This window comes from Varroa jacobsoni, unplaced genomic scaffold (genome assembly GCF_002532875.2).
Source record: "Varroa jacobsoni isolate VJ856 unplaced genomic scaffold, vjacob_1.0 contig04911, whole genome shotgun sequence".
Taxonomy (NCBI): Eukaryota; Metazoa; Arthropoda; class Arachnida; order Mesostigmata; family Varroidae; genus Varroa; species Varroa jacobsoni.
In genome coordinates, this window is record NW_019215378.1 from 1 (window position 1) to 14,165 (window position 14,165).

Sequence of the window (14,165 nt, forward strand, 5' to 3'; positions counted from 1 at the left end):
TATATATGTATATCTCAATCGTCTTGAAGTTGCTGTTAATGTTGGCGAAGTGGTGACCGCTATCGTCTTTGCTGTTTTCATTTGTAGGTAATCATGATCTGGTTGCTGTTGTTATTATATTTTTTTTATTTCATAATAATAAGTATTATTTTTCCTTTTTATCGCATCTTCATCGTGATCATAATTAATTAGATCATTATTAATGGTGAATTTCGCGCTGTGTTATAGGTGGTATCCTTAGTTGTTTTTTGAATAATTTAGAAGCATTTCCTGTGCACGATCGAGGGGCCGGACTCGTCATACTCCTGCTTCGAGATCCACATTTGCTGGAATGTCGACAGAGAGGCGAGGATAGATCCTCCAATCCAGACGGAGTATTTCCTCTCCGGTGGGGCGATGATCTTGATCTTCATGGTCGAAGGCGCCAGGTTGGTGATTTCTTTCTGCATGCGATCGGCAATACCGGGGTACATTGTCGTTCCCCCGGACAGGACGGTGTTGGCGTACAGATCTTTACGGATGTCCACGTCGCACTTCATGATCGAATTGTAGGTGGTTTCGTGGATGCCACAGGCTTCCATACCCAGGAATGAGGGCTGGAACAGAGCTTCGGGGCATCGGAAACGCTCGTTACCGATTGTTATCACCTATAGTGAACAGAAACAAACGGAGAAACAGCACAATTAAATCAGTTCAACAAGGTTTGCTTAGTTTGAAAATCATAGAAAATTCAAATAATTCCTATAATTGTATCTAACTCACAATAAAAGGACCTAATACAAGATGTCTGCGTTTGTGTGTGAGGTGGCCGCGATGACCACATTTTTTGTGATATATATCACATGCCAGTGTAAAAAGCAGATAGACAAATTGCAAGCGCATGAAATCCAAACGGTTAGCCTACTTGTCCGTCGGGTAGCTCGTAGGACTTCTCCAACGAGGAGGACGACGCAGCAGTCGACATCTCCTGTTCGAAGTCGAGCGCGACGTAGCACAGCTTCTCCTTGATGTCACGGACGATTTCACGTTCCGCGGTGGTGGTGAACGAGTAGCCACGCTCGGTCAGAATTTTCATCAAGTAGTCCGTGAGGTCACGGCCAGCAAGATCAAGACGAAGGATGGCATGTGGGAGAGCGTATCCTTCATAGATGGGCACGGTGTGAGACACACCATCGCCAGAGTCGAGCACAATACCGGTGGTACGTCCGGAAGCGTACAGCGACAGTACGGCCTGGATGGCGACGTACATGGCGGGGGTATTGAACGTCTCAAACATGATCTGGGTCATCTTTTCACGATTGGCCTTGGGGTTAAGTGGGGCTTCAGTAAGCAGGACAGGGTGCTCCTCCGGGGCGACACGCAGCTCGTTGTAGAACGTGTGATGCCAGATCTTCTCCATATCGTCCCAGTTCGTGACGATACCGTGCTCGATGGGGTATTTTAAAGTGAGGATACCACGTTTCGACTGGGCCTCGTCGCCGACATACGAATCCTTGTTGCCCATACCAACCATGACGCCCTGATGACGGGGACGGCCGACGATCGATGGGAACACGGCACGGGGTGCGTCATCTCCAGCAAAACCGGCTTTGCACATGCCGGAGCCATTATCAACGACCAGAGCAGCAACATCATCGTCGCACATTTTGTCTGTTTTTTAGAGGGTTTAGGTCTGTGAAGCGAAAGCAAATACAGGTTAGATACGCTTGCTAAAATTATACCTGTCTACTCAGATTTTAATTGGTGGGTTAAGTTCTTCTAGACTCTAGAGGGCTAGCAGAATGGTATCGTCACCGCTAGTGGAAAACTGCAGAATCCGTACGTTGTTCGCATTATGCTATAGCCACGAAGTAGTTCAAGTAGACTTTTACTCAAGCCCCACTAGTCGACTAACTCGAAATATTTTATAGCCCTATGGTTTGTCTTCGTATTTCTACCACTGAAAACTAGCACAGACAGCGGTCGCCACTCAGTCACAGTAACCGTAACAAACGTCCGACTCCGATTACGAAAGAACCACGATAGCAGTCAGTGGTCGCTGTTTCAGTAACAGGAGCCGACTCAGCAGCAGTACCATGGTACCATTACGCACCGTCACACGAACTCGGCTAGACGCACCGTCATAGCAACCGACCGTAACAGACTCACACGCACACAACTCTCAGTAGGAGCACTAACTCATCGGTGAAGTCAGTGCTAGAGAACCGCTTGTAACGAACCGCCCGGAACGAAATCCGACGGATCAAAGCCGCAGAAGAACGGAAAGGAGACGTGGCGGCAGAGACATTTGAGGCAACCTCGTCACCACGGGGAGGCAGACAATACGAAAACTAGGTCGCTCGATGCGACCAAAACTACGGGGAATAATCCAGATTTCTCGCACACATTCGCACTTACCAAAATGCTTACTAAAATGTTCTCGCTAAGCGATATTTGCGTGCACGAAATACCCGGTACTAATAAATGGTGAATTCCTTTTTAACATACACAGCACCAGTGATAGCTACAACAGCTTTTCAATGTCGGTTTTAACTGCATTTTGATTATCCCGAAAAATTCGGTCGTTTACAGTGTCCGTCTACAGGTCCACCAGTCCATCCACGGTCCGACCAGCGGGCAGACCAACGGTGATGAGCCGGGGGCTCGATGAGGACCTCAACTACAGCAACAACAACCAGGAAACAAACCTTGTTCCAGCGGTGCTCACAATACTACGGTACGGCTACTACCATGCTGTAAAAGGTCAGGAGTACTTCTAGGTTTGGAAGCAGCAAACTGAGTAAAAACGGTAGGAAGTAGCACTTTTTCTCAAGAAAGGATGATTGGCTTCTTTCCCCCAGATTTATTGGGATCATAAGAAGGGCGATTCTACCGGAATTGCCCGTGAGGCGTGCTGGCAGATAGGCGGTGAATATGCCGAGCCATACTATGCCAACGTATTTGCTTATCTGTGTATCGATTTTACAACTACCGATACAGAACGATGCTAGTGAACTAGATGAGACTGATTTGGTAAAAGCTAATCAGTCACTGATCGAATCAGTTATGGAGTAGCAGTGCTAGTGCCTTTGCATCAGTATGGGGCACAATACACTCCGCAGGTCAACATACTCCCAGGCAACAAGCAGTTTGCCACAGACGATTGCAACATAGACCGAATCAACAGAAACGGTAGAGCACAAAGATGGCGTTACAAAGGCGACTTATACTATACCAACTGTAAGTTCTTGCGCATCCTACTCTGTACCAAAACTTGTTTCCCATTGATCAAGCATTTGCCTCGTCGCATTGCCTATTAGGTCGGGTTGGTATTCCACATTTACAAACAGTTAACCGTTTACAATGTGGCGGAAAACAAGACAACAAAGCGTCAGAAGTTGTCCGCCATTTTCTGCTCAGAAGTTTTGAAATACGATCCCAGTATCTTTGACTCCGTCGAACTGCAAGCCATACCGGGTCAATGAACTACAATTAGAACTCACAGGAATTAAAACTGATACCGATGTAGTCTTGCTAATATAACTAACAAAATACTTCATACACATTAAATCGTATCTTTGAAATAACAGCACAGGTTATTAAAAAATCGATATCTTTTTATCTATGTTGCCTTGCGCTGCCGACGCCAGCATTACGACGGCAGCGGTGGTGGTGTGATTCGTGCACAGTCAGCACAGTTCATGCCCTACGCATGCCAACTATGTATGCCCCACATCCTACGATAGGTTGGCAGAAGCTTTAGAGCAGTGAAGGAAAGACGCCGCTTCTCCACACAAAATAAATAGCCCCCTTTCTGTGCCATGACGCGGTAAGATCGTATGAGTGGTAGATTTTCTAAAAGCAAAATGCTACTACTAAAAAGCCACGTACAACGAGTCGGCATTGATTTAGCACAGCAGCACTAAAATAGAAACTCTGCTGCTTCTGTCGCAGATCTAGGCTCTCCATCGCCGGACTAGCGCGTGCGGGTATACATCCGACTAAAACTAACAGTAAAAGCTTGGTTTTATATGCTTTAGCTGATGTGATAATTTCACCGGTTTTCATCGAACGCTTTATTTTTGAACACGAACTGCCGGCCGAACTTGGCATACATGTCAACCTACTCCGAAGGTAAGTGATCCTAGCACTGTCTTTCGATGTTTTAGAGAGTCTTTGTTACGCAAAGACAAGCCGAAAATTAATTATCGTCACTAAGAAGAGAAATTGTTCTTCGAACTTGCTGATAAGAGCAACGGAAAAAAGCTATCAATTAAGATTGAACTATAGGATAGGTTTTAACGCACACGATAGTAACGTATAAATAAATTTGTTTGTGATTTAGAGTTATTTAACGGAGTGTTTAAACTGAACGTTTAGTATAAATAAAGGGAGAACGCTTTTCAGTTCCTCGTTTTTCCGTAGTACCGCGTCGTGCTCGATGGTAGATTAACACTTTCTCTAAGTCTTAATTTAATAAGCACAGCACATGGTAGACTACACTGCATTAACATATACCTATCCTTTGCGACAAATCCTGCGTCCCAAATTTTGCTATCTGATGTAGCACTGCCTGTAATTCAAATAAATAAACGAACAGTTTTTCCTTCCCTGCGGTGTCGACAACGATGATAGAATACTAAGCAGCTTCGCCTACAGTCACTTCCTTATGAAGGGCATTCGGCTCGTTTCGTCTAGTTCTTAGCAATTTTCAGCACTGCCAAGACAACACCCCACTGCAGCCGCTGCTGCTCTGGGGTCAACGATTAAGCCGGCAAACACCACCCTCAAGTAGCACAACTACAGGCTTCCAATTTCCCTCCTCCAAAGCAGCGCGAGTTTGCGACGCGCGCGTACGAGAGGGAAGCTAACTCGATAGCCCGATGGGTGTCGAGAGCGTCTGCAGCCGTTTGGCCGAATACCGGCCGGTACTCGGCTCGTGGCGGCTGCGACAGAAGTAGCGGCCGTTGCCCTTACCGGTGGTGCCGGCAACAGTCAGAACATCACCTACCGCGCCCACTCTGCCTCACAGCCGCTTCGTCCTATCCAGGCATTCCATTGAACCCCGCCCTAGGCCTGCACAGCCCTTGTTTCGGCTTCCGAAAGGAAACACCATTTGTATGCCCTCCCCACGCGCAGAGCCCAAAAGCAGAAGGCTCCCCCGCACACCTCCTGACTCAGAAACAGCACTAGCTAGACAGTGTGAGCGAACATTTTCTTTGCTCCAATATAGTGCGACCCCATGAGACCGCGCCCAATGGGCCAGGCACCCAAGCAGTGAATAGGACGAACACGCCATGCAATAGTGCTGCATACAGATTGCAATTCACTATCGGGGACCGGTTGAATAGTAGGCCGAATCTTTCGCCCGGGGACGTTAGTAACGACGACAGCAGTTGTCCTACAAGCTAATCGCTTGTAACGCAAGGTGCACAGAACGGCCAACACCCCAACCCCAAGCAGACTCATTTGGCTCACATCTGAGAAATACAAGCTCCTGTAATATCACTCAAAAAGTATTTAAAAAGAATTTAAGCATTTACCAAAGACGCAGCATCATGTAACGAATCGATGGTAGCAGTTGTTGTCGCCCGTAAAGGTGACTTGTAATCAAGATCCAATAAAGACCATGATAGGTTCTTCATATTGGCGGCCCAACTGATTAACGAACACTACTTTTTACTTGATAGTGGCTATAGGGCGAGGACAGCAGGATCACCGATTTGTGTAATATACTTCATAGTAATAGACAAGGAAAATTTATGTAACGCATATAATGGAAAGATAGTACGTTAAGGTAGCTCTATGAATAGGTAGGTCAACAGACCGATTCTTGTATGCCGTTTGTTGTTGAAAGCTAATCAAAGAGATCCTTCTAGAAGCAATGCTGAATGTTGTCGCACGCATTCACTGCTCCATTCAACAATGACCAATAACTGGGGAACACCGAAGGAACACCGCTGACGACTCACTGGCCTAAACAACGACTAGCAGCACGTGAGTACAATGCTACTCTACAAGCACCATAAGTCACTACACGCACTGGCAGCAGAACGCAGCACGATCCACTAATAACGACTGAATAAGCGACTAACGGCTGGCGCCGGTATTGTCGCCAGGGGACTTTGACACTTGACGTTTGTCGTCTGACACACACAGACCACTTGACCGCCGCGTTGTACATACACCAAGAGACTGATCAATAGTACCACTAACACAACGACGACGTGACGACAATGAACAGAAACATCACGGAATCTACCAACGCGCAAGAGCTGCGTACGAGACTCTTTCCAATGGCTACTGCCACAGCCGGCGGCGACAGCAACAGCGCTCTTTTACCGGGAAATGGACACTAGCTGTGGTTGCTTGCTCTTGTAACAGTGTTAGTAAGCAGTGGTAGATTGTTGGTAGCGTAGGAGATATTATTAGAGCTACGGATTGCAGCAGCAAATATGTCGACTTGTTTGGTGCCGTTGTCGCTTGCCGCCGCCGCCGCCGCCGCCGCAGCGGCGTTGGCTTTTTTGTTGCTGTTGTCTGCTTCAATTATGGCGTCGTTCCTCGTTTTGGAACCGCCGCGATTGTCTCCGTTGATGCTGATCTAAACAGCGATTCATACTCGTTCAGCAGATATTTGCCGTTGTTGCCGTAGTTTGTGATCCGCCAGGCAGCAGTCGCCGAAAATAAGCGCCGGAGCAGGTTCGACAAAATCGCTAACTGCGGACAATATCAATGAAGCTCGCAAAAGCCAAGTATATAAACATCACTATAATACTTGACGTATACAGATTTATGTGTATATATAAAGAATGCAAGTACGTTTACGTACGTTGTGTTGAAAACAAAATCGCTATGAGGATACTAACCGTACACCGTAAGCATCACAATTTGGGGACGACTGACCGAACAACCAACGCACACCCGGGTGCGTTTATAGCTAGACGATCTAACAAATTAACCGAGGAAGAAATTGGCAAGTGTATACAACTTTAGCTGCACTTGCTCTCTCGCCGCCAAAGTTTTGAAATGTTCGAATGTTGTCCCGTTATTGATGCTACCACTGCCGGTGATGTTAATGCGGTATCAAATCGAGAGAGGGCCGCCCCCCGTTCCACAGTCAAAGAACGGCAGCAACAGTTAAATGTTGGGGTCATCACAGGAAGATGAGACGCGAGTGGACGACAAATGCCATCACGCCAGATCCTCACGCACAACGATCGCTGCCGTCGATGGTGACAACTGAAAAGCGACAGAATCGAGACGAAAAACTGACGCTGCCGCAGTTCTGCTATGCGATCAGCGCCCCCTACGGTAACAGCGGCGCTCGCCGAAACGCCAATGAGCGTCCACCATCCACGAAGTGTACATGGCGTCACCATCTCCCAAGCAGCAACGGCAGAACTAAATCCGCAGAACTCAGAATCGTCGACGTTGACGCTGTCCTGGTTTTTCCGGCAGTGGCGGTGCTCTGAAGTTTCTGCTGCTACAACTTGTGCCACTAGCGAGCTTCCGAATACTCTTATTGTTATCACCAAGTCAGAAGTGGAAATGGAGTGGCAGTTGGGTGACTTTAGCTTCGCACAGTCAATTCTCCTGGTACTAAATGAGGCAATGATACTGCTTCGCATTGCCCTAACCGTAGATATCGAGAAATAATCAAGGTAAATCATGAATACAAGTGTTCATTACTACGACTACTACACAGACTAGTGTGAATCTAATAAATATACTGCATCACACAACGATGCAAAATCACATTTTCTACTTGTTCATTTTTGGCTCTACATTCGCTCAGTTGCTCACCCAGCATTCAGCAAAACAAATGCAAAGGTCCTACAAAATAACACAAGTACGTAAACATATATGTAAATGAAAATATAAATATTAATGTTTGTTCCTTATATACGCGAAAAGCACCGACCAACGTGCTTTAAAGGCCAACCACGTCGTAATTATCGTATCTTTGGATATTTTGTTTGAGCAATAGAAATTCGGCTGATCTGGGAAGTCTCTATTATTTATGCTGCTGCTCTTAACTATTGCTCTAATATATTTTGTTTAATTATAAACAAAATATATATATGGATGAGCAATAAACAGTAAATTTTGTGAACCACTATCAACTACTAGTAATAACCCCACAAAGTTCTATTTCTGTGGAACTAACAGTTCACCAAAAGAGCGAACATAGTATTCTTGGCGATGCGTCGCTTACTTCTCTATTGTCCTGACAAGTTCGTTAGTCATCGCTCCGGATCTCGTGTTCCCCCTATACTTGCAGCTATTTGTGTGCGTGTGTGTGTCTGTAAGCAAGTACTAATGTCTGGATCAACCGACAGCGTCCAGTTGCCATTCATTTACCCCTCAGGCAGACAGACAAACAGACGGAGACAAGCACTTTGCAAGCCAGACAGCACGCATTTAGGTAGCCAGTTCCTCAAGGAGTCGACCCAGAACACTCCTCACTAGGCAAAATCTCAGACGATTGCCGATAGCTGTCCCTTAGCCGCCCTGCCGCTGCGGCCATAACTGTTTCAAGCAATCTCAATGCTCGCTGCTGAGTAAGCAAGGGAGCACTGGTGTTCACGGCATCCCTGTCTGACTGATCCGTCCGCGACTAGTGGTCGAGCGTCTAAATGGGCAGAGGCCCACGGGACAACTAGGAAACAACAGCAACAGCAAGTGAGTAAGCTTATCTTGGCATTTGTTGGGACTGCAGTAAGTGTCGACACTTGCTTGCATCTGCGACGGAGCTCCAAAACGGTAGAAACGTTCGCGAGTTGATAACTCCGTACAACCGGCAGCCATACTAGAGCTCTAGCTAAGAGCTCGCATAGCCAATTAATAGTTAGCACGCGCCAGACGCCAAAAGCTATTAATCAATAAGCTGCTTAATGAATCCGATAGCACTATTAATATACAATGATTCATCATACGACTACGACTAGCAGAAATGCTGTGCAAAAGCCTGTAAAAAAACTGATATTTGATAGGACAATGTTTTATAAAACATTTTGTTTGGCTCACTTATCATTTTGTACGCACAAAGGATTGCTTGAAATCTGCCTTCATACTCAGATGGAATAGATTACAACGGAAAGCAACAAAAACTATCCGTCTTAGATCCGCAAAAATTGTATAATAACACAGATTAGCCGAAAGCGGATGTATATTATCATTTTCAAAACTCATAATGCCGTTGTGGATGAAAATGCGAGATCCTATTGTCGACACCGCCTATAGGGAGTTTACAGGACAGCAGCGATGCTAGGCTAGCGGCAGCTGCAATAGCGGCATAAAATACATAGCGCAGCGCTACAGTATAGAGTCGGTGTCCTGTCTGGTTTAAGCAGCCATGCTCGAGGCACGCCCAGCCCACACCGGCGAAACCACCGGCAAAGCAAGGCAAACATGCGCCGGCCGGTACCGAATAGAGACAGCGGCGCTGCACCTTCCGACCTCCGTCAATGCTATCGCATTTTCAGCCGCTCTCATCGTTCGGCCGACATGAGCAGACACTCGACGCGGTAAGTAAATAGGCAACGAACCAGGCAAGCACTACGACGAAGGGGGCGACAAAACTCACTCAAGGCACCGAAAAAAAAACGACGAATTTGTCGAGTTATCCTACTTCTTCTAATATCAGCACACGCAGCAGCAATACTCGTTGCGGCCACCGTAATGAAATCACCTCGCCTGAATGTTTCAAACCACTAACTTTGATGGAACTGTGCATGAATCGAATGGGCGAGGAAAAAGAGAGAACGAAGTAGAAATGATTCGTCGTAAATTTGTCGTAGCAGATTTACACGTTACACCTCGAGTAAAACTAGCTGAGTAAGAATCGACCAGGGACCGTCAGAGGTTTCCAAAAACGTTAAACAAGACGCTTAGAAATTTCTAGGCGGTGACGCGTCGGGCATAAAGTGAAGCCATGAAGCCGGTAGGCGTCTTCAAAGGACGCGTTGCCGAAGCCGGTGCGGCTTCGACTTGAATGGGCCGCCATGCCACGCTTCAGGCAATCGCTACCAGCAGCCACAATGGCTGCTTGCTCATGTTCGTAACAATGGCATACACGCGTAACATCGGTAGCTCATCGTCGTACACTGTCACATATCGCCAAATGCGCGTCGCTCCGAAACGAAACGATGAAAATCCGCCAAAAACAGACAACAGTGAATATAATGAAAAGAATTCACGCACGCGCAGCACCAACATACACTAACTAGACGACAATGCGGTTGCTGCTGCTGGTCAAGCTATCCAGGGACGATAGCACCACACCAAGCCGGCATCGGGCGACCTGAGGCGCAGCCCACGCCTCACACGGTCAACGATTCCATGACCGGTATGAGAAGGCTCCACCACACGGCATGGTATGATGGATTTCCGGAAATTCTCCCGAAAAACCTGTCTAACGGCAATGGCCACACACGATGCCGGCTAGTTCGATTGGTGCACGATGACCCCTGCACTACACTCGTGTCGCTCACACTATTACAATTACCTCCGGCAGAAAACTTAGCAGCGGACGAGACGCTGAGGGGACGCCCTAAGGTAGCGATGGATCGGTTCTACTTTGTAGCCGATGTGTAGATTAGAATGGTAGCAATGATGTTGGTTTAGCTATAACGAACTTACACGAACAACGTCACAAAACTGATGCAGCTCCGTGTGCTGGCGACGACCAAATGACTGAAGCCTTATACTCCCTCCGAGCGAAGCTAGTCGCCGGCGTCAGTGACGTCGTCTCCAAATAAGGCGATCCGATTGGTTGAGGGCGAGCGGGGAGTCGGTTCGACCAATCAGCGTTCGGCAAGCGACTAGTGCCCATATATGGTATGATGTTGGAGCGGCGCGCGAAAATTTGAATGAGCGCTCCAACGCTGACAGGACCTGTCAAAAATTGGCGCCAATCAAGCCCAACCATGAGACGAAACCGCGCTTCAGCTAGTTAGATATTCTAGATGGACTAACAGCATAAACGTGATTTCTGTCACGTCCTATATTCGATATTTATTGCTAATATAGCTCTTATTATTATTGTCATATATCAGGGTGTCCAAGAGAATGTACGATGAACACATGCCTGCTATTGGCGCTGCTGCCGGCGCAACAACGGCGCCAAGATGGCGCCGTCTCTACAGCGTATACACAAGGAAGGGGTAAGCGCTCCAATAGGTGAACTCCGAAGCGAAGTGCCGGTCTCAGCAAATAGAAAATGTCATTCAGCCAAAATCGTGTTGTGCAGTAAAGAACCAGCAGATTAAAATAATGATGATAAACGCAATGTCAAAGCCAACTGAAAATTCAGTGCTTTCGGCTTACGCCGGAGACGGAGTAGGAGGGGAAGCCCAATGCAATTGGAACCGCTGTCTGACGGACTGGCGGGATCCGGGCGATAATGGCGGGATGGCGGGCAGTTTTGAACAGGTCGTTAGTGATTTCGGCGTGCACAAAGCGACAAGCAAACAAACCGGCAGATAGCTGTGTCGCCCAGGAGCCGTTTGTCTTCACGTGTGGCGACTAATCGTTAGAAGACAAGACCTTGGATCTATCGTTCCCGAACGATGCAGAGAGCCATTTGCGAAATCAACTAACGGTTCAAGAGCTTGTCGGCCACTCGGAAACCATCGTATGATGAAACCGACGAGTCAAGTTTCCATCTATCTAGAAGCAACCGATTACCGTACTAGCAGAGGTGCGGCAGCGACGAAACGAGCCACAGAGTTAAACCGCCGGAAATCTTCAGTGTCCGGTTGACGGACAGCTGCGGCCTCGATGCTGATAGTCATCGTAGCGGTCGCTGTCGCTGATTTTTATTAGATAACTGGAAAATAAGCCGGTGATTCTGAGCCATGCGTGACGTATTCGGGATAAAAAAAAATTGTGGTTAAATAATTTAATGAGATAAAATATTGCAATCACAAATGCTAACTGTCTCCGTGATTTCGTTTCATTGTGAATAGAAAGAATTCAAAAGTAGATCAAGTTTGTGCTACACGACATCACAGTCTTATTCAGATAATATCCTGACAACCATTTTTCGTCGTTTCACTTTTAGAAGAACAATGTCTTCCAAAAATAAAGGCTATTTGCTTGCACGATGATGCCTGAACAATTTCTGTTTCAAAATCAAATCATGTGTAATATATGAACGTTTATATTTTATAAAAACAATTTTATTTTAATATATCATGTAACGACAGAAGGGCCAATGATCGTCTAAACGAAATGCTGGTGTTTAAAAGTTAGCTTTACCATATTAAACAAAAATATACGATTTGGCGGATTATAATGGAAGAGTCAAAATGGAGGTTCTGTGAGGCTTGCAGTCTACTCTAAGAAAACTTCAATAACAGGATTCGACCTGTCCGGTTTTAAATTGTATACTAAATTCGACTTTATTAAATCAAATTCAGAGAATACGTGAGACTTGGCTTTCAACGTAGCTAAAAACACAACACCAAAATACTTTGTTCAAATTGTTTAAATTTACTTCTCGCTAGACTCTTGCCAGTATGTTATTTTTCATTACACACATTCGAACTGTGAACCAGGTCTCTTAAAAGCTGCCGTCTCTTAATCTATTAAATTTAACACCCTGTATAATTTAATTTAAAATTAAGTTGGAGAAATTATCAAACTTCACAGTCGTTACTATGATTAGTTTGGCGTATAGTAACAGACATATTGAAGTCGTTGATTTGACACGGTTCAAATGTACAGCGTGTTGGCTTTGGCCAATCTCTAATATTTTTTTCAGTTGATTCGGTTCTGTTTCAACTTAGTGTAAGTTTAACGTAAGTAGAGTCTGGGCTCTTATTCATGTGTATAATAGTTTGAAGTTCGTTTCCTTCGATTTACTATCGATTTTGTTAGAAATGTATGCTACTATATAATATACTTATTTATTTTTTTTTCTTTAGACCCAGATTTATGTGTAAAAGGTGTAAAAGAGGTGCTCAACTCTGATGCACAACATATCTGAACGACCACGACCCGACTTTACTGGTTTGATCAATAAAGTTTTTCAAAAGTTAAGGGCATGTTAATACCACGTACGAGCCCCTTCTCACTATAGTCGAAACGTCCTAAGTTTAACATTGTCGGTGTTTTTATCAAAAATTATTACTTTTAATAAAAGGAACACTATTTTTGTTTTTCTAAGAATAAGTATTTGGTTTATTTATTCTATTCGATATGCCAAATATTTGTTCGACAAACTATGTCACTTCTGAAATATAAACATCACATGTGCTCTAATTTATTTTCTTTTTATAGCTAATTTATTTTTCGATAAGCGCAATATATACTTTTACAAATTCATATTTCGGCGAACAGCACATTGGTAAGTACCAGTTCCAGTAACACCGCTTAATGTTGCTATATTGAATCCGTACAGCGTCATCAACTAATGCTACGATAATGGAGTTCAATTGAACTATTTATTTGGTATCAACAATATCGCATTGCTATGATAATCATCAGTTACCTTACTATTTACAATTTGATGTCTAACTTGGCATTTTCTACTCAAGTGAATGAAAAATATTGTCTGAGCTTTACTGAGACCTCCGAGTGTATGATAAAGGTACACATGCAAACGAATTTCAGCAACAGAGCGCCTCTGTTCTATGTTCTAGTTTTTCGTATGTTTGACAAACATATAAACTATAAACACTAAAGTTAATAACAGCAACCTAATTTGAACATCTACGCTATTTCCTGCGCCAGTTGGATAGTTGACAATAGACGCAGGCAGAAAAGCTAGTTTATTAGCTAACTGTTTGTTAACGTTGCAGATCCGGATATTGTCAGCATTATAAGCCTCGAAACAGGGCGCCCCGTTTCGTATCGCCTGGCAAATGATGGCTTAATGGCAGCGTCCGACTGGCGATTATTATGTATTCATATTACACGCTATTAATTAAACCGCATGACGACGATTAGAGTTTTGCACTCATTATGGAGTTCTCTCTACCTTGCAAAATCTTTGAGCGATTCCTTCAACGTATCCAGCTGTCTCCTCTTCACGTACCGCACCCCTACGATTAAATAGAGAAGCAAATCAGGACCCTTTTGCCTGTTCACTCAGCTATATGTATCTGTATATATATATATATCTATCACGAACATGGTCCTAGCATGACAATGACGCATGAGAGTTAAGTAAGGCCAAAAAG

General features: G+C 45.1%; 1 protein-coding gene and 1 long non-coding RNA gene across 5 annotated transcripts; one reads left to right on the forward strand and one right to left on the reverse strand.

The window, feature by feature from the left end:
* Window positions 1-106: 106 nt before the first annotated feature.
* On the reverse strand, window positions 107-10,750 carry LOC111273128 (actin-5C). 3 transcript variants are annotated; one of them, XM_022854813.2, is made up of 3 exons: window positions 10,621-10,750; window positions 905-1,672; window positions 107-647 (listed from the first exon to the last, which is right to left on the reverse strand). In XM_022854813.2, exons 2-3 carry the CDS (start codon window positions 1,643-1,645, stop codon window positions 258-260), a joined length of 1,131 nt encoding a protein of 376 aa, XP_022710548.1. In that variant the 5' UTR covers window positions 1,646-1,672; window positions 10,621-10,750; the 3' UTR covers window positions 107-257. The 3 variants fall into 3 exon arrangements, with proteins under 3 accessions (XP_022710548.1, XP_086829613.1, XP_086829612.1); XM_086973487.1 differs by having other exon boundaries at window positions 10,487-10,623; XM_086973486.1 differs by lacking the exon at window positions 10,621-10,750 and adding an exon at window positions 5,807-6,118.
* Window positions 2,692-13,945, forward strand: LOC111273129 (uncharacterized). 2 transcript variants are annotated; one of them, XR_002687880.1, is made up of 2 exons: window positions 2,692-4,113; window positions 13,785-13,945. It is a non-coding gene; the product is annotated as an uncharacterized LOC111273129 (long non-coding RNA). The 2 variants fall into 2 exon arrangements; XR_015315952.1 differs by lacking the exon at window positions 2,692-4,113 and adding an exon at window positions 6,846-8,661.
* Window positions 13,946-14,165: the final 220 nt, after the last annotated feature.

Excerpts from the sequence above, each read along its gene's own strand:
- LOC111273128 (XM_022854813.2), bottom strand. The coding sequence starts at position 1,645 with ATGTGCGACGATGATGTTGCTGCTCTGGTCGTTGATAATGGCTCCGGC. Across the intron at positions 648-904 it reads ACGAGCTACCCGACGGACAA|GTGATAACAATCGGTAACGA; the intron begins GTAGGCTAACCG and ends TGTTCACTATAG.